Here is a 24,646-nt window from a genome sequence, read left to right as displayed (position 1 = left end):
ATCAGATATTTCCCACTCGCTTTTTAAAGCCCCAGAGAATTTTACATTATGTAAAAAGAGACAGAGAACAAATAATCAGATAACCCTTTTCAAGATGCTATAATCTAGTGACAATATATCCCACAAGCTTCGGTTTCTGTGAGTATTGGCACATTAAAACTCCATAGCATCCACTCTGTAATTTTTTTTCAGATTTAAAGTATAGAAATTATGTCAGAAACAGTTCATTTTCTTGAAGCTTTCTCTCCGTTTGGCTCCCTAAAGCTACTCGTGTCCTCGCTTGTCAGACATCCTTTCACATTTTTTTCCTTTCTCACTGCAGAGAGCACCATTAACACCATGCAGTCAATGCATGTGGGTGAATTCAATCAGAAGCTGCTAGAAGCCAGCACTCAATTTAAAAAGAAGCAAGGAAAAGGTACAATTGACATTTGGTGGCTGTTCGATGATGGAGGTAAGGAATTTGAGTAAGAACCACAGGGAGAGAGATTTCTGTGTTACCAAATATAAAAACAGGCTTGGGAATTCACATGAAACTGTTTTCTTTTAAGATCACATATTCAATTTTATGTCTGGATTAAATGTTTTAAAATTAACTTACATCCAGTGCTGCTGAAGTGAAGGATGGAATTTTTACCACACAATGCACTAATCTGATCTTCCTGTAATTTTGTATGTTCTTCCAGGTCTAACAATCCTAATTCCTTACATTCTAACTATCAGGAAGAAGTGGAAAAATTGTAAATTAAGGATCTTCACTGGAGGAAAAGTCAACAGGATTGAAGAAGAAAAACTAGTGTAAATATAATTTTATTTATCTCACTGTTCAGTGTTTGAATGATGCTGAATATAATGCATACACAGCAGGAAGCTGGGAATTTTCCAGCACAACTGGTTTGTTGTACTGTGGGCAGCAGGAAAAAAAAAAAAGATGTACTTGACAGAAAGGTGTTGAGCTTATGGCATAGCCCTCAAGGCTCTGCAAATGGTCATTACCAAAGGAAACTCACATCCAGCACTTTTTCCCATTAATAGCTCATATTCCCTTCCCTAAGAAGAACAGTCTGCACTTCGTAACGAGAATATAATTACTTTTATGGGATTTACATGAGAGTGTCCAGTTAACAGCAAGTGAAATTGCACATGAAACTCTCATATGCAATACCATAGATAGATAGCTCACATAAATGTGATTAACTGTGGCAAAAAGTAAAGAAGTTAAAGAGCCAGTTAATCAACTTTAAGACCAAGTTGATTTTACTCAGCTTTTTAAAACAAGTCTAGATTTCATAATCATCATTTGCCTTCAAGCAAATGAAAGGTACTAATATTAACTTATTTTTACCATCACTGTATACAGCACCTTTCCTTCCAAAGCACTTTACACACTAGAGGCACAACTATTTCACCACTGGTGGAAGCAGCTCAATTTGGGATGAAAATCAGCAACTGCTTAACAAAGAGCAGTTAAAAACAACATCAGTCAAGTTCAGTTTCAGCCAATTCAGAAGTTAAATTTAGCTGGACTTTTACTAGCATGTAATTCCCCAAATATTAAAACCTCTCCACAGAAGTTGAGACTTTTCTCTTTTTCCTGTTCAAAACAAGGATTGCCCCAAGGGACGTCAAGATTTATAGAAGCAGTATGTTCTTCCTATATATATAAAAAAACAATGAGTAAACTCTCAGGTCATAAACAAATATGTACTTCTACCATGGTTTGCTCCTAGGAACTCTCTGACCTTTTCAAATTCCAAAGCTTACGTACCAAAAAAAAAAAAAAAAAAAAAAAAAAAAAAAAAGGGGAAGGAGGTGTGGGGAAGAACCACAAGATCCCAACTGTGCTTCAAACAAAGGCAAAACTGACCTAAGCAAACCTCTGTAACCTCAGCACAAACACACACAAAGCTATAAACTATTCCTTCTGCCAACCAAGGCTCAAAAGTAAAGTGTTTTCTTTTATGAAAATGTGCAAAACCAACATGTGAGTAGATCACTATAAATTCCTAAATGAAAAAGACTCTTTAAGTATTGTACACTAACTTTCTGGACCAGATTTTCACCAACACATACACTACCAGTGTTGTACACATTCCATGCATAGAATTCTGATAATAACAGAATAACAGAAGCCTTCTGTAAGAATCGGAGGATTCTGCCCTACTGCATTTTGAATAATTTTCCTTTATAACTCAAGCCTTAGGATATACTTAAAGTACCATTTTTTTCCCAAAATGTAAACACCCTGCCCTCTGTCTGCTATTAATTTCCAGTTTTTGTGATTTTCATCGATCATCAGTTAAATGAATTATACTACAGCAATCACATTAATCCAGTTCTGTAATTGCAAATTGAAACACTAAAAGCATTTAAAGTAATTTGTCATATAGTTAAAGATAAGATATCAAATGCAGTTGTCTAACTCATTTATGAGTGTTCTTTGATACAAGGCACTCAGAAGCACAGTGATAAAACATTTCTCTTTTGTTTTCAGGATGGCTTCACTCCTAAGCAAATTCAGAATAAAATTTGCTGATATTAATATCATTTGTGATATCAATATAAAGCCCAACAAAGAGAGGTAAGAAACATTAACAAAATCCATTATTTAGCACTCAGCCTTTATCTGGAGCTTGTTTTTTTTATGTTGAGCATTAAAAACAAAAAACCAAAACACACCACAGAGAACAACACTGTCACTTTATCACAATAATTTTCTAAGTACCAAGAGCAGGAAAAAGAAAAGAACCTTTTAACAATCACAATTCAAAGAGTCAAAACCATAGGCAGCCTTTTTCTTTATGTTGTAATTATAAGAATTTTAATAAAGACTAATTAGACAGCATACTTATGAGCCACTAAATTTAACAGGCATTTTATGATGGCTTTTCATATCTATTTAGCTTGCAATAGACTTCAGTCATAGTTCTGTAAACTTACCATCTATGTCAACTCAACCTTCTGGGTTTTATAATGAATTCATAACATTTTTCTGGCCAAACATACGCATATTTCCTCTTTCCCATGATGACAACATTATAATACTCCCCTATCACTCAAATATAATGAAGGTTCAATTTTTTTTAAAATTAACTTATCTTAGGTAAAGGTTAGGAAGTTGGTAAAACAGTGCTCAAGGAGCTCCACCTCCAACTGTGTCAGCTAAAAAAAAATAATCTTAAAGTCCTTTCTTTCTAAAACATATTTCCATAAAAATCATCTATGTAGACATCTGCTAATGTAGACAAAAGTCTACAGCAGGTTGCTCATGAAATAAATGAATCCTAAACTCAATTCACAGTATTGCTCTTGGTCTTAAAGATCCACTGAAAATGTGCTCACCTTGCTATGCTCTCTTCCATCCCCTCCCTTACTCCACCCAAAGCCCTTCCTCTGAATTCAAGTGCAATCCCAGGTTAGTTTCTCAGTCCTTCTGTGTCCTGTTTTTACACAAACACATAACTTTGCAAAAACAATATTAGATTCACCAGTGTTTCTATGGTTCGTTGGAGATTTTTACTTAAGAAACGAAACTAAAGATTATGAAGATTTTATTACTAGATACCTAAAGTCACCTTTTATTGCCCTCTTGATCTCTGAAGTAATATTTTTTAATTATATAAAGAACTGTGCAGAATACTTCTTTTTTTCCTCCAATACAAAGCAGTGATTTTACATAAGTAAAAGCTAGCAAAGGGAATTCATATCTGGCATTAACATAAAACACACACACACACACACGTGCTGCATCAGCAGTATCTCAACAGAACAAGTGAATATTGTGCCAGACACTTGCTAGACCACCGTATCTCTCTTCCAGCTGGCATCCCACTTATTTCATTAATAATAAGAGGATTATCACTATTTTAAATACTGAAACACTAAATGCTGCATGTCACAGTCTTTAACCCACCTCATGACTTCCTGGCCATAAAGTCCAGCCTGTGCCCAGTCTCCTATTTCACTTCCTAGTGAGGTCTGTCAGCACAAAGTGCTCAGAGAAAGACACACTGACACAAGAGAAACTCCCTCAGGTCTCTGTGGGATTATAAAAAACTTTCAACAATGCAGCAAGCAAGGAAGTTTCTCCAGATGATGACAGTCAAAAGCTTAAAAAAAAAAAATGAAATTCACAGAGAAAGTCTGTGGAGAAGTGGGGAAGTTGGGAAATGAACACAAATCTGAGCCCCCATATAGCAAAAAACCTACAGCATTTCTTTCAGCCCCTCGCCATAGGAAATTTATATCACCTGTTTATCCATTTCATTAAAATGCTCAGTAAAACTGCATCAGTCAAGTGATTGGTCTTGCTAGAGCTAAAACAGTAATAAAACCTTATATTTATTATGAGAACCCATATTCATTGTTAATATTACTAACTAATAGTAATTAGTAACCAGTTTGGAGTTATTGTAGAAGTAATTTTTGTTAGAACCAGGAAAATGCCAAAAATTCTCTGCCAAATGCAGTGTTTAATTATCCTCAAATAACCTTTTAATTATCCTCAAATAACCCAAACATACTGAAGTGGCACAGATATAACTTGGGGCACAATGTAACAAACAATAGTTAAAGATTTTGCAAGTTTTTCAGCTGCAATTATTATCAGCAAGGCCTGTCGTACACAGTGACTGTGAAATAAGTTAGTGAGTTCATACCCTGCAGCAAGGCCTCCTTTGTAATTCCTGTTTCAGCTGGAAATTCTTTGAAGAGATGATTGAACCATATCGTCTCCATGAAAGCTGCAAAGATATAACAACTGCTGAGAAATTAAAGCGAGAGACTCCATGGAAAATTACAGATGCAGAGCTGGAAGCATTCAAGGAGAAGGTAAAGCCTTGCCTACCTTTTTACATATGTACCTTTTCTTACACTCCAGATGTTTGAAGCGATTAGTAAGAAAATGTGAAATACCAGATATGGAATGAGAAACATGACATGTACAAACCTGTATTTGATATTTACAAATTGGATTTATATTGTAAACACTGCAGAGGTGTGTTATGATTGCATTATTCAGCACTCTAAGACCTTGGCAGGTTTACACAGTATTTTCCAGGCTGATGAGAAGCTCTGCCCACATCAGAGCCAGCCAGATGAAAACCCACTGTGAACAAGAAGCCACATAGTGCTGCACTGAGCCTGAGCTAATCGGATCTGCTGAGAGCTTTATTAAATGGCTCCACTGTTTTAGAGCTTGAACCTCTTAAAGACTGCAGTTCCAAAACATTCACCACTTTGGGAAATGCAGGACTGAATCCAGACACCACAACTAACTCTAGAAATTTCTCCAAAGGCAAGATTTAACATGGATTCTTTCCTCGATGGCAGCATGCAGACTAAACCTGTCTACAGCACAGGAGCTCTCCTGCAGTTCGCAGGCACTTAAGGCTGATGTTGGCTGATCCACTGCGTAAATTAGAGTCCAGGCTGCACTTTAATTTACTGGAAAATACCTTTTTAGCAAGGGACTGCCAGGCTTCATCAGGCCAGTACCAAAAGGACACTGCAAACTCTTTCACTCTTAAGGGTGTAACTCACAGAGAATTAATCTAGCAATTGTATTTATGGTTCCTATTGGATTAACCTGAGTGCACTGAGAGTTCAGTTATCTCCACTTTATGACACTAGTAACTTCCTCAGCAGAGCAAGGATTGTGACTCTGAGCTCAGAGCTGCTAGAAGTCACAGCCTGACATACTAACATAATCAGAAATCAATGGTGATTTAAGATAACACACTACACTACCAACTGCAGCAGCTGGGAAGCAGCCTGGCTGCTCACTGTTACCCTTTTCGTGGAGCTGATAACCAGCATAACGTTATGGGAGTCAGCTGTGGGCAGAAAACCTTAGAATTACTCTCAGCTTCAACCATCAAAAATTGAGAGTCAGAGCCCTTAAAACATCTCAGTATAAAAGACAATGGGAATATAATCACAAATATTCTGCACACTTGTGTGCACAACCAGGATACAAGAGAAAGAAAATACATGATTAAGCTTGGTCACTAACTAAAGAACCAGAAAAATACCCCCTTGGTTGAAAAGTCAGCAACATAAAATGCCAAGTTGCTCTATAAAACAAGAACAGCAACAAAAATTTTAGCTTACACACCTGAAAAGACCTGCCCCTTATCTTTAAAAGTAAGGCAGTTCTGGAAATTTCACAGAGGACATTAGAACACATTTAAAATTCAATAGAGAAAAACCTGGCAGCACAGATAAAGGGTGATATTATAGGATGACTCTCATGAGATAACAGCTGGCTAAATTATGAGGATTCTTAGCTATATAACATGTAAAAGAACAGTAAAAATTTCTGTAGAGGAAGAAATGTTAAGGTGTGAACAGAAAAAAATCCAGCTTTTTACTTTCTCCAGGGAAAGAGAAAATAATTTACAAGACCAGTTAAGACACATCTATCTTACACAAACCTGCCCTGGTCTCTTGTTCCCTATGACTCGTGTTAAGTTATAAAAACTTTGAGGGCCTGAGCCTGGCCTGATAAAGGCTCAATATCAAAGTAACAATCATTTACACACTGTGTCAGTACAAAAATAACCCCTATCCCCAGGAAACCTTACACAAGGGTGAACAACTCTGGCCTCAACATAACTACACTAATCAAGAAGCATGGCTTGGCCTCATGTTTTGCCATCTCCCTGAGTCTGGACCACAGAGCATACCACAGGTCCAATACTGCCAAAGCAACAGCAGAAAATCTTCCTGCAAGGGCCAGTGTAGAAGTCCACGAGGCACCAGAACTGAGGATCACTGACTTCACTGATCTTTTTCTTCTCCCCTGTTTCAATCAGAGTTACCGCCAGGTCCGTCTGAATGAACTCTTACAAGAGCATTCCAGAGCAGCCAACATCATTGTCCTGTGAGTGCCAAGATTTTGGTTCTAACTTTGAGAATAGTGTGTAAAGGGATTCTGGACTGGAGCAACAGAAACCCTTGAGTTATTTCATTGAGCACAAAACCAATTTTCAAGTACCTTCTGAAGGACTTGCATCTGGACTGATAATTCTCTGGGACTACACTGAATATGAATCTTTCCTGGTCGCTTAAAAGAAATCCCTACTCATGAAAAACCTGTCAAAAATTTAATCTTCACATCCAATCTGCATGTTGAGTGTTACATCTGCTTGCTTGCCTGCAGAAAATACACATTTTTCCTTTCTTTTCTCCCAACTATTACAAACTCAAAGTTAGAAAAAGGATTCTTTTGGTTTGCATGTAAAAAATAGGGTTGTTAGCCAAGATCTACTTGAAACTTGAGTTAGGATGATGCAATTATATAAAGGAAAAGAGGCCACCAATAAAATTACCAAAAAAGCAAGCCATTTCCAGAATGAATTTTTAGTTAGAGCCACATTTTTTATAAATTAGCTTGCATCTGTGATGTGCAGATAAACCTCTTCAGCTCTATTAATTTAGTCTCCAAAAAGAGGGTGATCACGTTACCATAAACTGACCCACACTTTAAAATGCCCATCTCACAGTAATTACAGATCAGAAAATAGGCTGATGGACTGCAAAACTGTTCATGCACTGTATTTATCCTTTAAAAAAAAAGGATATCATGTGTAGGCTTTACGACACTGAAAATATTCTTTACCAGTTTAAGGTTACAATCACAAACAGTTCGTGTCCAGTACAACCAGGTGAGCAAGAGTTTGCAAATTAAGGCCTGATGGTAGTTTTGTGCTTGATGATATTAAAACAATCATGTGGTCTTATTATATCAGAGTTGTAAATGAACAGTTAAGTTTTCTACTTAATATTGAGTGAGAAGCATTTTACCTGAGCTACCCCTGCCTTCATAATGATAACTTTATTTTTCCCTCTGCCTAAACAGGAGCCTCCCTGTGGCAAGAAAAGGAGCAGTGTCTGATTACCTGTATTTGGCTTGGCTAGAAATTCTCTCCAAGAACCTTCCTCCAGTCCTAATGGTCAGAGGCAACCACAAAAATGTACTGACTTTCTATTCTTAGGAAAACGTCAGAGCCTAGAATATGCCTTGCTTGATTTCAACATCCACATTTCTAACGGCAGGGATGCATTAAAGACACATTTACCTAATACAAATCTAAAAGGTAAATAATTGACAGAAAATTTTTCAAAAATCCAAAGCAACACAGCAAAGAATTAGACAAAAAATGTAAATGGTCCCTGCTGGTTTTACACTCCAGTACAGGCAAAAGAAGGAAAGTCTACCTATATATTATATGAGTTGGCAAATATTTGAATACACAAAGAAGAAATTCCTCTGATTTTATAGTGTTGAAAATTATTTGATATTAATCCTAGAAAGCCAAAATTAACTTCTACAATACAAAATGCATTAAATCTATAAATAAATACTTCTTTTGAATTGCACTATCATAGTTGCTAATAGGCACAAAATAGGATTAAAATGAAATGCACCAACTTGTGAGAGAGAATAAAACCTGTGTGGCATCCATCAGGGCAAAGCCATAAACTAACAGAATGCAAGGAGAATACTTGCAATGCTGTTTGATTGTAATATTGCCAAATTAAGACCTATTTCTACAGCAGATGCTTTTACTTAAATTTTTCTGCTAATTTATATTAACTGTAACACTTCTAATTAACTGACAAACAAAAACCTCACCTTTATAAAAATATGGACTCTACATGACAAGACTTGATATTGAATTTTCAGGCTCTGACATGGAATACAATTTATGATTGCAATAATCAAATGTGGTAGGTAAATTTCACAAAGAAATTAGTAAAATCATAAATATTCTAACAATATTTGCTAGGAAAGTTAGGGTTAATACAATCTGACATCATACTTTGGGATAACATGTACAGTGATTTATGTGATTAGAAAATAACAAAAACCCATTAACTGAGTTGAATGCCTTATTTTTTGATTTATATAAAAGATTTATCTTATTTTTGACTTTCTAAATAATATTCATTATACACTAACTTAAAATAAAGGAAATCCATTAAGTTGTGTAATTTTTCTATTTTCTATTCTGCAACATTATGGTACTTTATAATTTCAGCTGCCAAGAAAAGCAGATTCTCTTTTTAATGGGGAAACCTATATTCTCTATGTAAGCATTATTTAAATTAAAGACCACCAAGGAACATGGTTAATTTATTTTCTGTAGTTCTGCAAATCCTTGACAGAGATTAACTGACATCTAAACCTCATGAAAGCCAGAGAACCCTGAATTTCACTAAATGTATATTTTAAAGCAGCCTCAGCTTCCATCTTGCTTGAATTATTAGAATTTAACTTGGGGGAAGATCTAGCACTGCATCTCCAAAAATGACAAATATTTGATATTCATATTTTTCTGAGTTCAACAGCAGCAATTCAGCAGAACATGGTAATGTAGCCCAGTAATCCATGCTTTATTTTCTCCATCTATTAAAGGCAGGATATGAAATACTGATATTTTCTCATAATGTTCTTCCTTCGCTCCTTCTTACACATTTACAACCAAGTTGAAGGATCATTTTGCAGTTTAAGTGCATTACACAGATATATGAGTTTCCTCCAAACACCAGACTTCCTGCACAGCTCTGAGCAAACCAAAGCTCTCATTCTGCACCTGCAAAAAAGGAGATTATTCTCATCCCTCACAGTGACGTTGGCAGTGATACTGCAGCTTCTTACATGCTCTCAGGTCCTTCCAGCTTTGTAGAACTGCAATGGCCACCATCCTTTTCATCTCACTTCAGACACCACACAGGTGTAATCTGCATGTGGCACCCAGGCAATGCAAAGAAAAGAACTTTTAGGGAGGCTCCACTTAGGCCTTTTGTGTGTTTCTTACCACGGTCCATTAAAGGACCTGGAGGAATTATACACCTCTATTAAGCCATTTAATTATGTACATGAGAGGGGATTGTTTCCTAAGTATTCCCAAGTACTGTCATTCTCAATCTACAGGGAACATTGACCTAAACTGTTTTGGGGGACCTAAGCAGATCCAAAAAGAGAATGAGCACAAAATAAACCAGCAATGGCACTTTCAATACTATTCATACTTTTCTCTCACAAACACAGTGATGTGGGGATTGCAACAATAAACCCCAAGAGGTACTTTTCTAAGTGAACAGTCATCAAAAACTAAGTACTAACATAAACATTCCTCTAAAATTCCTTGCTTGAACTACAGTGATTAATTACAAGATGTATCCACACAACAGTGTTATGGGATTTATAATGAGTAGCACAAACTGTGAATGCAACAGTTCTTAACTACCTGAAAGTATTATTTCCACAAATTCACAAGTAATTTAAACACAGCAGCATTTCTTATTCCTCACTATAATTCCTGAAGTGTGTGCATGACCAATTTGGAGAGCACGCTAATTATGGACTATCTTAAATTGCAACTTTGATTGCAAAATTTTGTTAGTCCACCTACCTCATTTCTCACTCTGTAAGCAACACTTCTATATAAATTACGCATAAAACAAGTGCTGAATTTTAATCATCATGTTAGTAACTAAATTCTAATTACACATTTGACATCTCTAGAAAACATACAGCTCTAATACTGTCTAGTACATTTTGAGCTTATATCACACTACTAGCTCTGTAGGTTTATATAATTTAGGGTTGATTTGATCAGCCACAACAAAAGCAAGCATAGATAAGGTGACCAGGGACATTAAAGTGTGAAAATACTGTTGCTATGAAGCAAGAACAAAGAATATTTTTAATTTTCTTCAAAAGTCCAGGCATCCTGCACAGTTAAGGGCCTGTTAAAGTGATCCACTATTGTCTCTCTCATCAGTGAATCTTACCTTTCCCTCCTAATGTCAGTGGAGCTCTGACAGGTATCACAGAAGGCATTTCATCACAGTTCAGAGACTATGCTTTCCTTATATCTTTTTACAACCACTGGTAAACTGTTCAGCTTGATCACATAACCCCTAGAGCATAGTCCAGATTATGCTGTCCAGAATATCATTCTTCCAATGTGCCTTTCACTAGATTTTTCAGTCCCCAACAGAGATTACTTTTGTGGGGGTGTTTATTTAATTTTAAATCAGCTACTCAACAGTGCAAGCAGAAAAGTTTTCTAACCAAAAAGGCACTCCACTGTGAAGATAAACTGCAGCTATGCAAGTCACACTGCAAAGAACATGCTGCTATCACACTTCACACACAAAGGAGTTCCCACTTAATCATCATAATCACAAGGTACAAAGCTCCAGCCACATGCACAGTAATTTTCACCAGCCTTAAACCTCTGCAATTTTCATTACATCTTTGAAGAGTCCTATCAAAAGCCTTCCTGGATAGACAAAATATAACAGGCTGCCCTTAATTCTCAGAAAACCTGGACATTCATCATCTTTTCCCTCTTCTTCTATGATTCCATGTGGTATTTCAAGATCCTCACGGCAAAAGCAGTTTCAGCAACTGATGAGCAGTTTACAAGCAGGAGATATGGCAACAGGTAACAAGAACTAGCACTGAAGTTGTAGACGAGGGCAAACAGCTGCAGAGTTTTAGCTGTAACTGACTGATTTAACTCCCCTCACCTGTTTGTCACCTCCCCTCAGGTAGAGGTCCCTGACTTATCAGCAAAGCTGGGAGAACAGAATTTGAGTGACCCTCAGCCTTTTCCGCTTGAAGTTCAGGGGTCTCCCTCAGGCTTCTGCTTCTGGTTGTTTGGCTGCCACTGGACTACAATGAAGTGAGTGTGGATCACTCCACACTCTTGCTACCTCTTGCTCTCACTCCCTTGCTACCTCTTTGCAACTTCTGGCAGAAGGTCAGTGAACCCTTGAAGTGCTGCAGCTCTTTGCTAAATGAGTTATAGATGAGGAAGTCAAGGTTTTGTCACAGTGTGCCTCAGCAGACATCAGGCCACCGTTTTAGACACGTGTTGATGCTGGTGCCTGGCTGACCCAGCCCCCTGGCAGCTGTGTGACCCACCATGACTGTGTGGCCAGTGCTGCTGAGGGAACATCTCACACCAGCCTTGACTCTGCAAAGCAAAATGGAAACAACAGATACAGGGAGCTGTAGTTCACATTCTCCACAAATAACAAGAGCAACAGCCCACAGTCATGCCGCTGCTGGAATTTCATCAGAGGAAATTCAGTTTCAAACAAAATAAAACGCCAAGGTTGTCTGGAATGCAGTAAAAAGCAATGGCAAAATTCCACAGCCCCCACACTGTACAGCAAAACACACAATCAAAAATAGAGCTTCATTGTAAACACTCATCATAACAGCCTTTAAAATTACAGACCTTAATCACTGTGAGAGAGACAGCTGTTCTAAGTGAGAGTGGGCTGGGAAACACCTCACTTAAAGCAATAGTTTTCTCCTAATAAAAATACTCATTTTAACACCAAAACTTCATCGGAGAGAATTTTTTTTATTAGCTCCGAAAGAAGCTCTGTGTTTCTTTCTGTGGACAACAAAGCAGCCTCCACTCCTGCTCTCAATCGAGATAAAAAGGTAAATAATTCCAGTTTATTTCAGCTTTATCTTCCAAAGTCAGGAAGAAATGCCCAACGCAGAGCAGGACTAATCAGCAACCAAGAATGCACGAAGGTTGGCCAACTGACTATCTACAGAGCAAGCAACACGCTCCCAGGACCAAGGCAAACTTGCCCAGACTCCAAGCATTGTTTTTTTGTTGTTTTTTTTTTTTCTTGTAAAGACGTGGGGCAAAAAAGTGTCACTCAGTCGAGACCTTTCTCCTTAATAATATTTTTGGATGAGTCCTCCTATCTATTATTCATGGACTTCCAGGCTACCTTAAGCACAGTTTAGAACCCAGTCTGCCTCATCAAGCCTGGCCATTCATAAAATTTTTCTACACTATAATGCAGGATGTGGTTGTAACTTCTATAAAGTTCTGCTTACATTAAAAAAAAATTCATGATTAGATATTCACTTGATACAATTCAATTCTTATAAACTTCAATTTGCGGATGGCTTACATCAGAAGCCATATTTTAAGTAGTGTTTTCACACAGATCTGTGATACATATGCATTCTCATTCAAACACCTCATATTATTTAGACTGAAAATACTGAACAGAAATAAACGGAAGCACAAACTGGGACATGGTTCAAAATATTTTTTTGTAACTGAACTGCATAGCAAAGGTTTCACTGCCATCTGGCTGCACTTAAAAAATGTAACATAGCAAGGAGACAATCACATACACTTAGATCTCAATTTTTTTTAAAAAAACCCGCAAATAAAAGTTGACAAAATTTAGACCAGCAAAGAGAACTCCAACACTCTGCAGCTATTTTGCAGAGAGACAAATACCTCCACCACACTTGTCAGGGACAGCTGAAACTATGAATCCAGTGGATAAGAGTCTTAGCCCACAGCACACAGAGCTATGGGGGAATTTAGGGAATTCCCTACTCCTATATAATATATATATATATCCTACAGATATAGATATAAACGTAGGAAAAATAGAAGGGTAAAGTACAACATAGATGGGATAGCAAAAGAGGGCAGTGAGTAGGAAAATCAAAGACCGTGAAATCACGAGTCTTCTGCAACGACAAAAGAACAAGAACAAGAATAGAAAAGGACGGGCCGAGCATTGATAGGTTTTCCTATCTACAACACCGACAAGGGTTCTTTCCCTTTCATAAGGTAAACGCTTCTCTCGTGGCCTGACCATTCCTGAAGGAGGAGCCTCCTTCTCCCTCTATCCTGTGCAACCTGCTCTAAGTGACTCTGCTTTAAGAGTAGGATTAGACTGGATGATCTCGAGATGCCCCTTCCAGGCCCGACCGCCCCGTGGCCCAGGCGCTGTGTCCCCGCCGCGGGGTTGGGTACCGGGAGCGGCCCCGCCGCCCCTCCGAGGGCGCAGCCCGGCCCGGCCCCGCCCGCCCGTGCAGCCGCAATCGCGTCCCCCGGCAACGCCGCGCGCGCCGCGGGGTCCGCCCGCCCGCCCCGCGGCACCGCCAGCGCCGCGCCCGCCCAGCGCCGCGGGCCGGGCCGCCGCCAGAGGGGCTGCGCTGGCAGGTACAGCCCGGCCGAGGGGAGAACGGGGCGCCGCTGCCTCCGCCCGCGCCCCACGCGGGGTGCGGACCGCGGCGGACAGCGCCGGGCGGGCGGGCGGCGCTCCACACACGGCGGCGGCGCGATGCTGTGCCGGCACCTTCGGCTGCTCCTGCAGCCCCGCGGGCACTGTAAGGGGGGCGGGGGGGAGCACACGCTGCCCGACCCTGGCGGGGATTGCGGGGAGCACACGCTGCACAGCCCACGGCCCTGGGGAGGCGGGGGGGAGCGCACCCTGCCCCGCTGAGCGCCCGCCGCGGCCCGGGCTGACAGACGAGCCCGCCTGGCGCGCGGGAGGGACCCTCCGCGCGAGCGCGGGGCGCGTGGCAGGACCTGGACGAGACCATTATCACAGGGAGGGGGTGGGGTGTGGCGGAGGTGCGCCGCGCACAGAAAAGCTACGGACGGGCCGGTTTTCCCCCTGTCCCCGCCCGCAGTGGGCCGTGCCGCGTTTTGGCGGGCTCTGTCAGTCCCCTCACGGCGTCTCCCCGTCCCCCAGCCATGCCCGCCTCCGAGGCCGTGCCGCAGCCGTCCCCCAGCAAGAGGCAGAAGGGCTCGGGTCCCGGCGAGCACAGCACACGGCTCCGCTTCACCAAGCTGTCCGAGAACGCCTTCGCCCCCTCCAGGGGCTCCGCGCGGGCTGCGGGCTACGATCTGTACAGGTGAGGGTGAGGGGGCCGCACCCGGGGGTGGCGATGCCGCCCCACTCGGCGAGCCCTGGGCGCGGGGCTCCGGCGGCTGAGGGGCTGTCGTGACCGCTTGCTGAGGGGGTCTCGCGGGCCCTGCGGGAGAGGAGGTCAGAGGTCAGAGCTGCCCTGGTAGTTATCTCCCTTGCTCCTCCATCCTTGGCCCTTCATCCCCAGGTATCTGTGGTCCAGCCGTGCTGCATCACTGATTTCATTAGAGGGCGATGCAGTCGTTGGCCAAAAGCCAGGCCTGACACATCATCCAGAATTGCTGTTGGTGCCAGCATTGGTCGGGTGCCTCACTAGTGAAACAAAAAGAAGTGGTAGTGCACGTGGGCCCTCCTTGCCAGCGCTTGTGCTTTTCTGCTTTCCTCTTGGCTGCTGGGTGCGGCAGAGGAAGTTGTGGCAGTTTGATAATGATCTTAGCTGGAAACCCACGTGGGTTAATGTACAGACTTAGGTTTGGGTGAATTTATAACCATTGTTCAAAGGTTTTCGCTATGTTCAGGAATAGTTGCAGCTTGTGGTTGTTTACACAGTGCTTCTGGGATCCAGTACAGTCACTAGTTACATCTGAACTTCACTGTGTCCTCTTCTACCTTTTTTACTATTACTTAAAATAATCAGCCTATGTTTTTTTTCCTTCACCTCTCTGACTTCCTTCCTGAAGATTTGCCTCAGCGCCCTTTTTCTTTGTATTCCTTTTGTCCTACCGTGGTGCACTGTAGACCTGGAAAAAGTCTTGTTTTTTAAAAAAACCTTTCAGTGCTTCCAGTGTTTAAAAATCAGTTCCTTGTCAAGGTCAAGATATAACAAGTGTTGTCACCACTGCCTTTCATTAAGCCTCCAGTTGGGTATTATCAGCAAGTTCTTAAAATGTCTGTAGTTCCAAGGAGAATCTTGTGACTCGTTAACTGTCAGTTTGCTCAGGAACATTGTTGCCTAAAATTTAACTTAATAAATAATTAATTTTAATTACAGTTAGTTCATCTGCAGTAGAAGGCTTAATCAGAGAGTGTGTTATCCCTTAAGTTTGCTTTTGCACAAAAAAATGCACAACCATGTTCACCCAATGGTTACTTTAAAGTTAAACTTGTACTTTCTGTCTGTCTTACCAGTTAAAAAACATTTTAAATTGTCAGTTGTAAGACTGTGCTGTTCAAATGACACTTCCGACATCTTAAACTAGCACTATCAAAATCAGAACATCTTGTATCTTAGGATCTGCATTAGATTTTGCAAATCTGTAAATATTTTTCTGTAAGTTCCATTTTATAAATTCCCAACCAGAATAATTCTGGTAATTTTTTACCTTAAGTTACAGAGAAGAAAATTTAAAATATATTCTCTATAAAACTAGTGTTTCTTTCTTTTCTGTAGTGCCTATGACTGTGTGATACCACCCATGGAAAAGGCAGTAGTGAAAACAGACATTCAAATAGCACTTCCTTCTGGGTGCTATGGCCGAGTAGGTAAGTAAAGAAGCTATAAAAAGGCTGCAGAGTCATTCTAGAACAGGTTTGACACCATCATCAGCTTTCAGAATTAGTCTACACAAAAAAGATGCCACGTGGCTGTGTGATTTATTAAGCCTTGTAGCAGACATTTCTTGTCAAATACATTTGAAGTTTGGTGTCAAGTGACAAAAAGATGATTAGCAAAAATGGTCATAATCTACATACAACTTCAGAGGCTCTGCAATAGCTCATTCTTTCTTTGTGGTTTCAGAATTTGAATTTGAATTAAACAAAGACCAATACGTAATGAACATACAACAAATACATCCCAGGATGTTTAAAAACTAACCCCAAAGTAAGAATACTAGTGAAGTAGAATTTGACTACTTTTTGTGACAGAATACTTGGGAGAACTTTACGAGATATTCTGTTTATTTTGTGCATTCTTTTTATGAATTATCTATGAATTCATAAAGTAAAAAAGCAATAGCCACTCCAGTGGAAGAGCATGATCAGTTTGCCATGTCCTTTTATTTAAAAGGAATATATGTGTGCATTTCTCTTATCCCAAAGAAAATTTTGAAGAGTGTCATCAAAGTAGTCTAAGGGAAGTAAAACCCCAAACCCCTGCACATAATTTATCTGTTTAAAATACTGCTTAGTAAATTGCTTGCCAAATATTGTTTTCCATCAAACTTAAATGGATTGGCCTCATTGTCTTTTGAGATTATGCCAAACCAGTGGTAGTCACCAAAAATAAACCAAGATTGGACAGTCTTTGTCTGTTCCTGTTGCCTTCCTTGGAGAAACCTACTCTGCAATTGTTGGTCTAAACAAAGATATGCTTTATCACTTAAAAACTGCAATTTTATTGTAGCCAGTAGCAGCTTTTATTTTGTTTAATATATATATATATATAAACTAACAATAATTCCTGTAAAATCATGTTTGTTTTAGACTGTGGAAGCAGTTCTTGTTGCCACAACTATGCAAACAGACTATATAACCTATAAATATTGTCTTTTAAAAGAAATAAATTATTACACTTACAAAAAAATTCTTCCTTTCTAGCACCACGTTCTGGTTTAGCTGCAAAGCACTTCATAGATGTTGGTGGTAAGACTTTTGTTATTTTTATTAAGACTTTGTAAATACGGATCACAGAAGTTCCTTAATTTCCCATTGTACTGTGTGTAAATAAATAGTGGGTAGTCTGGCAAAAGGAGATGACTGGGTAACACCTCAGAGAGCCAGTGCATCATAATTATTTTTAAACCTGCTGAATTATAAAGTTATTACTGATTTTTTAAAACAGTAACCGTATCATGCTTTTGTAGGCAGTGCCTGCTATGGAAGTTATTTTTTGCTTTAAGGTGTTAAAGATGACTTTTTATATTCTGCTTTCTCCATTTTGACTGAACATCTCTGTGTGATTCTTTTCAGTCTAGTGTAAGATCTGACTGAATTAAATAAGTAACATACAAATAGTCTTTTACACAGAGAATGTAGGGCAATGATATTGGAAAGGGATGATAGAAAGCACTGGAATAATGTTTTTGCTTCTGGAAAACGTGCATGCACAGCACCCCCTATGTTTTGTTCACTGTTACTTTTGACAGTGTTCTGCAATTGGGATCCCTTTAAACAATTGTGTATCAGTTAAATACCAGCAAGTTAACTTGGGAACTAGTGCAGAGACTGTACAGCAACTATGGATCATATGTACTTCAGTTTTTTCACACAGCTGAAGAAACTAATTAAAAAACCAGTTTGCTATTCTTAGGTGTGCATCTTGTGGTTCAACATTAAAGCTTCAAGGTATAATACAATTCCCTCTGGTGTTTATAATCTCTAAGGGTTGCACTTTCTATAAATCTGGAATTGTCTTGGAATGGCATGTGATTTAATATTTGAATTTTTTATATAAGTAGACTTCAAAATACATACTCAGGTCCACAGGGAGGCCCAAACTCCAGATTTTCTACTGGAAATGTTGTATCAGAGATAAAACCTCCAAAGAAGCAGAATATAATTATATTAATGTGCATTGGTAGATAATCTTCTGAACTATGTAGTTAATACAGTTATACAAAATATAAGAGCAAGCCAGTTTTCAGTCTTGATACTTAAATATAGCAGAATGACAATCAGTTTCTTAAAGCTCCAGTTCTGTTAAGCTGCCAGAGGTACAAGATTTGGATCTGTGCAAATCCATAGCTCTCAGAGGAAATGTTAAAGTTAACAACAGATTTTTGCTTGACACTCAAAGAGCTGAAGTTAGCAGAACAAATGGAGCCTGAAGTTGGTCCAGCTGTCTTGATTTCAGATGGGGTATTACAACTAAAAGTAGTAGTACAGTGGTAAAACACTTCCTGACGTGTGATGGTGGTTTTCAGTTCTTTTTGCAAGACTGATTAGCATTTTTAGAGTTTCGGTATTTGCATATATATTGTTTGATTGTGCATGAGTAGTATAAAGGATGTCAGTATGAGATGCTGTGGTGATTTATAAATCTAAACATTATCTAATCTAGCGATCTAATATACTGACATTTATTAACTGGAATATCCCTCTAAATTCTTTCTCCTGACAGCTGGGGTTATTGATGAGGATTACAGGGGAAATGTTGGTGTAGTACTCTTCAACTTTGGCAAGGAGACTTTTGAAGGTAATTGCTGAGCTTGGCAGAGCCTGTTTTCAGCCATCTGACTGGGAATGAGAAACTAACTTTTTCTTTAAAAGTTTATGCAGAGTCAGAATGAGCTAAGAACATTTTTCTTCTTTCAGTTAACAAAAACATGGATACTTAATAATGTCATGTCAAGGGAATACAAAAAGATTCCACTCATAGCAAATTGAGCAGCATGCAAAAAAACCTACCCCCAAAAACACCCCACCACCACAAAACCAAACCAATAAACCCCTACTTAGCTAAGCTTTAGAGTCACAATCTGTACTGAAGTGCAGATTGTATTAAGCTTCATCAGTTTTAAGCCTCAGTGCCCAGTTAAAATATTGCCAGTGCAGCCTCTTCTGCATCTTCACAGCACAGGCTTCTTAGGGAAGTTCAGTGAACCAGCTTGGGTACTAGTGAGAAATCCTGTTTTCCTTTTATCAGTTCAGTTTTTCCCCCCCAGATTCCTGGGCCTAGTTCACAAAAGGAACCACATTATACATACAGCTGTCTCTCCATCTCTGCACTGCTTATGCTTAAATGACACTTAAGATGCCAGAGGATGGCAGCAGGAATGAATGGAAGTGCCTTGAGCTGATCCAGCTGCTGATACTTCACCTTAAAAGGGCTAAGCACAAGTTTATCTTTACCTGTATTTTTCTGGGGCTGTCAACATCTGCTTAACTAAGTTTCAAATAAGTGCTTTCACTTTTATTACATTCTGATACTCTTTGAAAGGAGATTATCTAAACTCTGTATTGATTATTCACTGTTTTTGAAGGAACTAATAATATTTTAACTTCATTGCAGTTAAAAAAGGGGATAGAATTGCCCAGCTCATCTGTGAACGCATTTATTATCCTGAGCTAGAAGAAGTTGAAGTAAGTTGCCAAAAGAAAATATTTCTTGTATTTTCCATGATTAATAGTTTAAGGTATTTGTATATAAGATGAAATTTATGATGTAGATAAATACTTTGCTAAAATTACTTTCAGTGTTAAAACTGCATAGCAGCAGTGCTACCTAAATGAAAGTCTTGGTTCTTTGCTCACCTCCAGGTGGATTTTTTTTTGGTGTGTAGTTTTCAGAGTTAACAGGTACTTGAGAAATACTTCAGTCTGTACTAGAAATGGTCGTCTCACAATGTGGCATTTGTTTAAACTTGTGCAAAAAGTATTCCAAAGTGTCTCATAAAAAGTTTTTTGTTTCTCAGTTATAGCTCTTGTTAAATGTAAATGTACCTTTCTCCATGGTAGAGAATATCTATTGTATAGAAACAAAAAGCAGGTAAAGGCACTAAACCAGCTTATCCTAATTGATGTCTTTCAGGCTCTGGATGATACAGAACGTGGTGAAGGTGGCTTTGGTTCTACTGGGAAGAACTGAAAATTACTTGAATATGTTTTATATATTTTTTTTGTTACACTGTTTCTAAATTTTCATTTGAATTAGAAGTGGGATTTTAGGACTGCATAAGAACATTTCCAGTTTTATTCCAGCTTCTCTGTATCCTCCTGTCTATTTTTACAGGCAGTGAATTTGCATAATGGGGAAATGTGCACGACTGTCTTGGCTGATCAGTTGATGTTTGGTCCTCAACAATAAGAATGTGTTGTTTATGTGTTGATTATGCTCTAATAAATTAAAAAATAACTTTGACTTGGCAGTGCTGAAACAGTAAGTACATCCATCTTTGTCTGGGGTAAAGTCTTTCCCTCCCATGTGCATGATAAGCTTATTGGTTTTGTTGTTGTTGTTCCCTACCCCTCATCACAACACTGTGCTTGCATTTGTATACCCAGACCTTCCTGAGCAGGCTCACCAGGCCAAAGCAAGGAGCACATCACACCAGTGCACCTTCAAATGAATTGGAAAAGCTGAGCTTGACACTAAGTTTCTTGCATTCTGTAACCTGCCAAAAAGGAACTTTAATTACCAAAGGCTATTTGTAGGTCTTAGAATAACTATGATTCCTTTATGTAAAGCTGTTTCCTCCTGTAAGTCAAAGAGCAAGTTTTGCTGCTCTTTTTTATTCCCACCTCCCAAAGCAAAAACCCAGTGGGGGATACACTGAGGCAAGTCCTTTTTAGAAGATCCTCCAAGATGATCTTGCTTGGAACAGCAACCTATGAGGAAGAAGTTGAAGTTCTGTTGATACTCATTATTTGTTGTGTCGGAAACCGATCCAGTTTCCATTTTTGAAAATAATACTAATACTGCAGAATCTGAGATAAGAAGGAATACTCATTGCTAGAAAAAGCAGCTCTTGAGATAGTAGCTCAGAAACATGACAAAGAAATATACCCATGCCTGCTGTAAGTTGTCAACATAAAAACCAATATCTGTGGTATAGTGGAGTTCCTTTCCACTGTTTCTCAATACTTATCTAGAGAAGCATATAATGAGTTTTAGATTCCTAGAGGGCCCCCAGTAGGACCTTGGAAAGTGTCTCTCAAATAAGAAATGGTTTCAAGCTCACCTCTATACTGACTCCTCCCTGTGCACCAAACCATTGCATCAGGGTAACAAATCTGATAATTCCTGTTTGAGTGTTGGGGGTTTTGTGTTCTATAGAACACAAATCTCACCAGGCAACAGGAGTTACCAATGCAGTAAAAGTTCTTAAGTTGCTACTGCTACTGCAGACCAAGGCCTTCACTGACACCTGTAGAAACTGTCCTGGTAGTGAGGAGAGAATTCTTACAACAGCATTTGCTACGTTCTGGTTCAAACCAAGCTCTACATCTCTTCACCCTTTTTTTATTTAATGTCCCACAATTTCATTAGTACGAAAAGCAATATCCTCCAAATTATTTATTTTAATGTTCCCTTTTTCCTGTATTATCTTGGTATCTGGCAAACATACACAGGAGGCACAGAACAGTACCTGTCACAGAAGGTAGTTTTAAGCTTACCCTTGCTCTTGCTTATAAAACTCACCCTCTCACGTGAGCAAGGGGAAGAAGGTAGACTCACTCCTCAGCAAGGTTTACACATCCCTCTTTATAATGGTAATTTTTAGCACATTTGTTCCTCTTTTAAACAAAAATCAGAATGTTTAAAAATTTTTATATTAGCAAAAGAGAGGGAGGACTGGGAAACACAATCTTGTTCATTACTTTATCTGAGACCTATCCTACCTACATTACCTAGTTGTAAATTACTTTTGTAATTCAGTGAAAAAATGCCTTAGTGCATCATTGAGTGAACATGCTTCAGCCTTAGCAAGGAACCTCAGGAGAAACTGGACACTGGAATGCACAGGGCTTACTTCTGTGTACACAGATTCATGTCTCCAAAACCTGCCACTGAGGTGTCATCCCCAGGGCTCACTGTAGGTAAGAAACAGAAGAGATGTAAAGCTATTAAAGCTATTTGCAAAAAAAACCCTAAATGAAAATTACATTAAATAAAAGTTATGTTGGGATGTTCTCCATTATCACTGAACAGAGTCAGACAAAGCTATTTAAGTTTAGACTGTCAACTATTCTTGCCTCCAAGAGGAATTTCTTAAAGCTTGGGGAATGATCTTGTGGGACATCTGCTGTGTAAATGAAACATAGAGATTTTGTAAATGAAAAGTAATTTGTAGGGAATTCTTGTGTGCAGCAGAAAATGGCATTCTCCTGCAGGGAAAGGAAAAGGACATTACTAACTAACAGTCTGCTTCCTTTCTTTTAGAAATGTAACAATGACTTGTTGCACAGGTAGAGAAAAATCTGGCCTCCCACCCAGGTGCATTTGGAGGAAAGTTCTGATGCTTGGCCCCAGATTCACTCCATGGTTTGGGTTCTATTTTGGGATCTGAAAGGGGTTTATTTTTTGATTTGGACTGAGATACTTATGGTAATCTCTATGTCCTTAGAAAGGCAGAAGCTCATAAGCTGATGAGAGTTTTGAAGGAACATGTGATCCCTATACAATTCCTACTGCTTGAACTCTCCACTTGTGGACAACAATCTTAAAAGAAAAATTATGGCAATGATACTGCTGATCTTTAGTCCCTTTCTTTCCCCCAGAGTATTAACCTGGTCTTTAGTGGCATTTAAGCACTGCTTCTTCAGTTCAGCAACAGTTGTATTACTCTGTGGCATGTTAGGAATTTTTTTTTATCTATTTCGTGTTTTTTAGATCAGCCACTAGATGGCACTTAAAGTTTGCTTTCTTTTCCACTTTTTTTCCAGAGGTATTTTTCAAAGATCTGTTCATCTATAATTAAGAGTTGATGACTCCCATTGGGACTGTGTTGGTGGAAAGCAAGATGCAGCAATATTTGAGTGAAAGCAGGCAAAAGTATAACCATTAAAGCGGGAACAATGACTATAATTTAAATAAGATTTGGGTGGTTGCAGTGTTTGCATAATCCCTCCTGGCATGCAAGAGCAGTAGAGAAGCCTGTGGCTTTGCTCTCCTGCTGCGTTTCAACAAAAATGGAAAATTGTAATGAACAGCAACATTTTTCCTATCTTTCATACTCTCTTCTCACTCTTTCTTCCTCCATTCCTTTAAGTGGATTGCAGTCTACTTAAGGATTGCATTGTAATGAAATTAATGTATAGCTTGGTAAACTCTGCACTGGATTTTCCAAATCAGATGCCTCTGGCTGCAAGTTCAGGATATAAATTCAAACTTAGTATGTGTTAACCCAGTAAGGGCAGGTGACACATAGTATCCTGAATTATGTAAATTTTTACTAAGGTTACCTAGTTCTGTATTGGTTGCTACTCCTGTAATAACATAGTCTGGAGCTCTTGTATTTGTCTTCCCCCTCTTCTAATTTTTTTTTTTTAATAACTAACATTGTATTTTGGCTTAAAGATGGTTAAATAAGTTTTGGTAAGTAAACTTCTATGACCCTGCCTATTTCCTGTCCTGTCAAACCTTTCCTTGTAAGAATAACAGTGTCCTTTTATTTGGTGGAGTGTAGCATGATGTTTTTGGCAGGCCCAACATTTTTGACTTGCATAAATTTGTGACCTCAAGTGCAAGAAAAGTGAATGCTTGCTTCAATGCCTCATGGTTTCTGCCTAAAAAGAAAAGTGTCCACATCGCTAACCATTACAATTTCTGAAGGAAAATTATCAGCACACTTATTCCACCTGATTGCACATGACTGCACTTCCAAAGAAAAGAACCAGAAATAAAAATAAGTATTTTGCACCTAGTTATGTAAGGTACCAAAAAGCCTGAAAATATAGGGCAGAGTGTACTGCCTTCCTGGTTTCTAGAATTGGCACACGTGGCGCTTCCCTCATAACAGCTATTTGGCAATCTCTGCCTCAGTAAGGATGTGATTCTGAAAAGTGTAAATTTGGGGCTGCTGCTGGGCAGAGAATGTCACTGCATGGTTAAAGGTTGCAGGATCAGGTCTGAAGTGAATTTACGTAATTATTTTCCTACACTTTCCCTCCATTAACTGTGGTTATTTAGCTCTTTACCACTGAAGTGATGCTTTTCCCCTACTCAGAACACAGCAAGAAAGCCTTTTACCTTGCCAAGTCTGAAAAACTGACAGATTAATTTTATATTGAGAGCCGTCATCCAGAAAGTAACTACTGTATTTGAATATGTAAAGTATGTTTAAGCAAACATATGTGAGCTGTATATGCCTACTTACTTGTTTCCCCTTAGATTTGGATGGGTTTTTTCATTATGTCACAAAAATTTTATATTAATATTTGGCTTTGTAGAGAACATTTGTTTGGTAAATTTTGGAACAAATACGAGGTTTGTATCAATTAATATTTCTTGTAGTCTTGAGCTGAAAAAAGTTAT

At 39.0% G+C, this 24,646-nt stretch overlaps 2 protein-coding genes and 1 long non-coding RNA gene across 6 annotated transcripts in view; 2 read left to right on the top strand and 1 right to left on the bottom strand.

Moving 5' to 3' along the window:
* SLC12A1 (solute carrier family 12 member 1) overlaps positions 1 to 8,992 on the top strand; it is a 46,835-nt gene extending 37,843 nt beyond the window's left edge. For both annotated transcript variants that reach the window (XM_027732066.2, XM_027732064.2), the window contains exons 22-27: positions 323 to 454; positions 687 to 798; positions 2,495 to 2,581; positions 4,695 to 4,830; positions 6,816 to 6,883; positions 7,862 to 8,992. In XM_027732066.2, coding sequence (XP_027587867.1) covers positions 323 to 454; positions 687 to 798; positions 2,495 to 2,581; positions 4,695 to 4,830; positions 6,816 to 6,883; positions 7,862 to 7,997 — 671 coding nt within the window. In that variant the 3' untranslated portion in view covers positions 7,998 to 8,992. The remainder of the gene's footprint in view (positions 1 to 322; positions 455 to 686; positions 799 to 2,494; positions 2,582 to 4,694; positions 4,831 to 6,815; positions 6,884 to 7,861) is intronic.
* The window catches only part of LOC113993686, a 55,623-nt gene extending 41,770 nt beyond the window's left edge, over positions 1 to 13,853 (bottom strand). For both annotated transcript variants that reach the window (XR_005566757.1, XR_005566756.1), the window contains exons 1-3: positions 9,665 to 13,853; positions 4,659 to 4,742; positions 3,914 to 4,038 (exon numbers count right to left, since the gene is read on the bottom strand). This is a non-coding gene — a long non-coding RNA (uncharacterized LOC113993686). The remainder of the gene's footprint in view (positions 1 to 3,913; positions 4,039 to 4,658; positions 4,743 to 9,664) is intronic.
* Positions 13,854 to 13,937: 84 nt separating this feature from the next.
* On the top strand, positions 13,938 to 20,537 carry DUT (deoxyuridine triphosphatase). Of its 2 annotated transcripts, none has more exons than XM_027732060.2 (7): positions 13,938 to 14,018; positions 14,554 to 14,716; positions 16,121 to 16,212; positions 17,269 to 17,313; positions 18,791 to 18,865; positions 19,682 to 19,752; positions 20,201 to 20,537. In XM_027732060.2, exons 2-7 carry the CDS (start codon positions 14,556 to 14,558, stop codon positions 20,255 to 20,257), a joined length of 501 nt encoding a protein of 166 aa, XP_027587861.1. In that variant the 5' UTR covers positions 13,938 to 14,018; positions 14,554 to 14,555; the 3' UTR covers positions 20,258 to 20,537. The 2 variants fall into 2 exon arrangements, with proteins under 2 accessions (XP_027587861.1, XP_027587860.1); XM_027732059.2 differs by lacking the exon at positions 13,938 to 14,018 and adding an exon at positions 14,104 to 14,185.
* Positions 20,538 to 24,646: the final 4,109 nt, after the last annotated feature.

Source organism: Pipra filicauda, unplaced genomic scaffold, assembly GCF_003945595.2.
Source record: "Pipra filicauda isolate LSUMZ 115617 unplaced genomic scaffold, ASM394559v2 scaffold7_size6619720_pilon, whole genome shotgun sequence".
NCBI lineage: Eukaryota > Metazoa > Chordata > Aves > Passeriformes > Pipridae > Pipra > Pipra filicauda.
This window is presented reverse-complemented; position numbering and strand designations above follow the sequence as displayed.

Bases quoted from the DNA above. Each gene is read 5' to 3' on its own strand.
- DUT (XM_027732059.2), top strand. From the start codon at position 14,140: ATGCTGTGCCGGCACCTTCGGCTGCTCCTGCAGCCCCGCGGGCACT. The intron at 17,314-18,790 runs GTAAGACTTTTG...TTCTCCTGACAG, and splicing joins GCACTTCATAGATGTTGGTG to CTGGGGTTATTGATGAGGAT. The intron at 19,753-20,200 runs GTAAGTTGCCAA...GATGTCTTTCAG, and splicing joins CTGAGCTAGAAGAAGTTGAA to GCTCTGGATGATACAGAACG.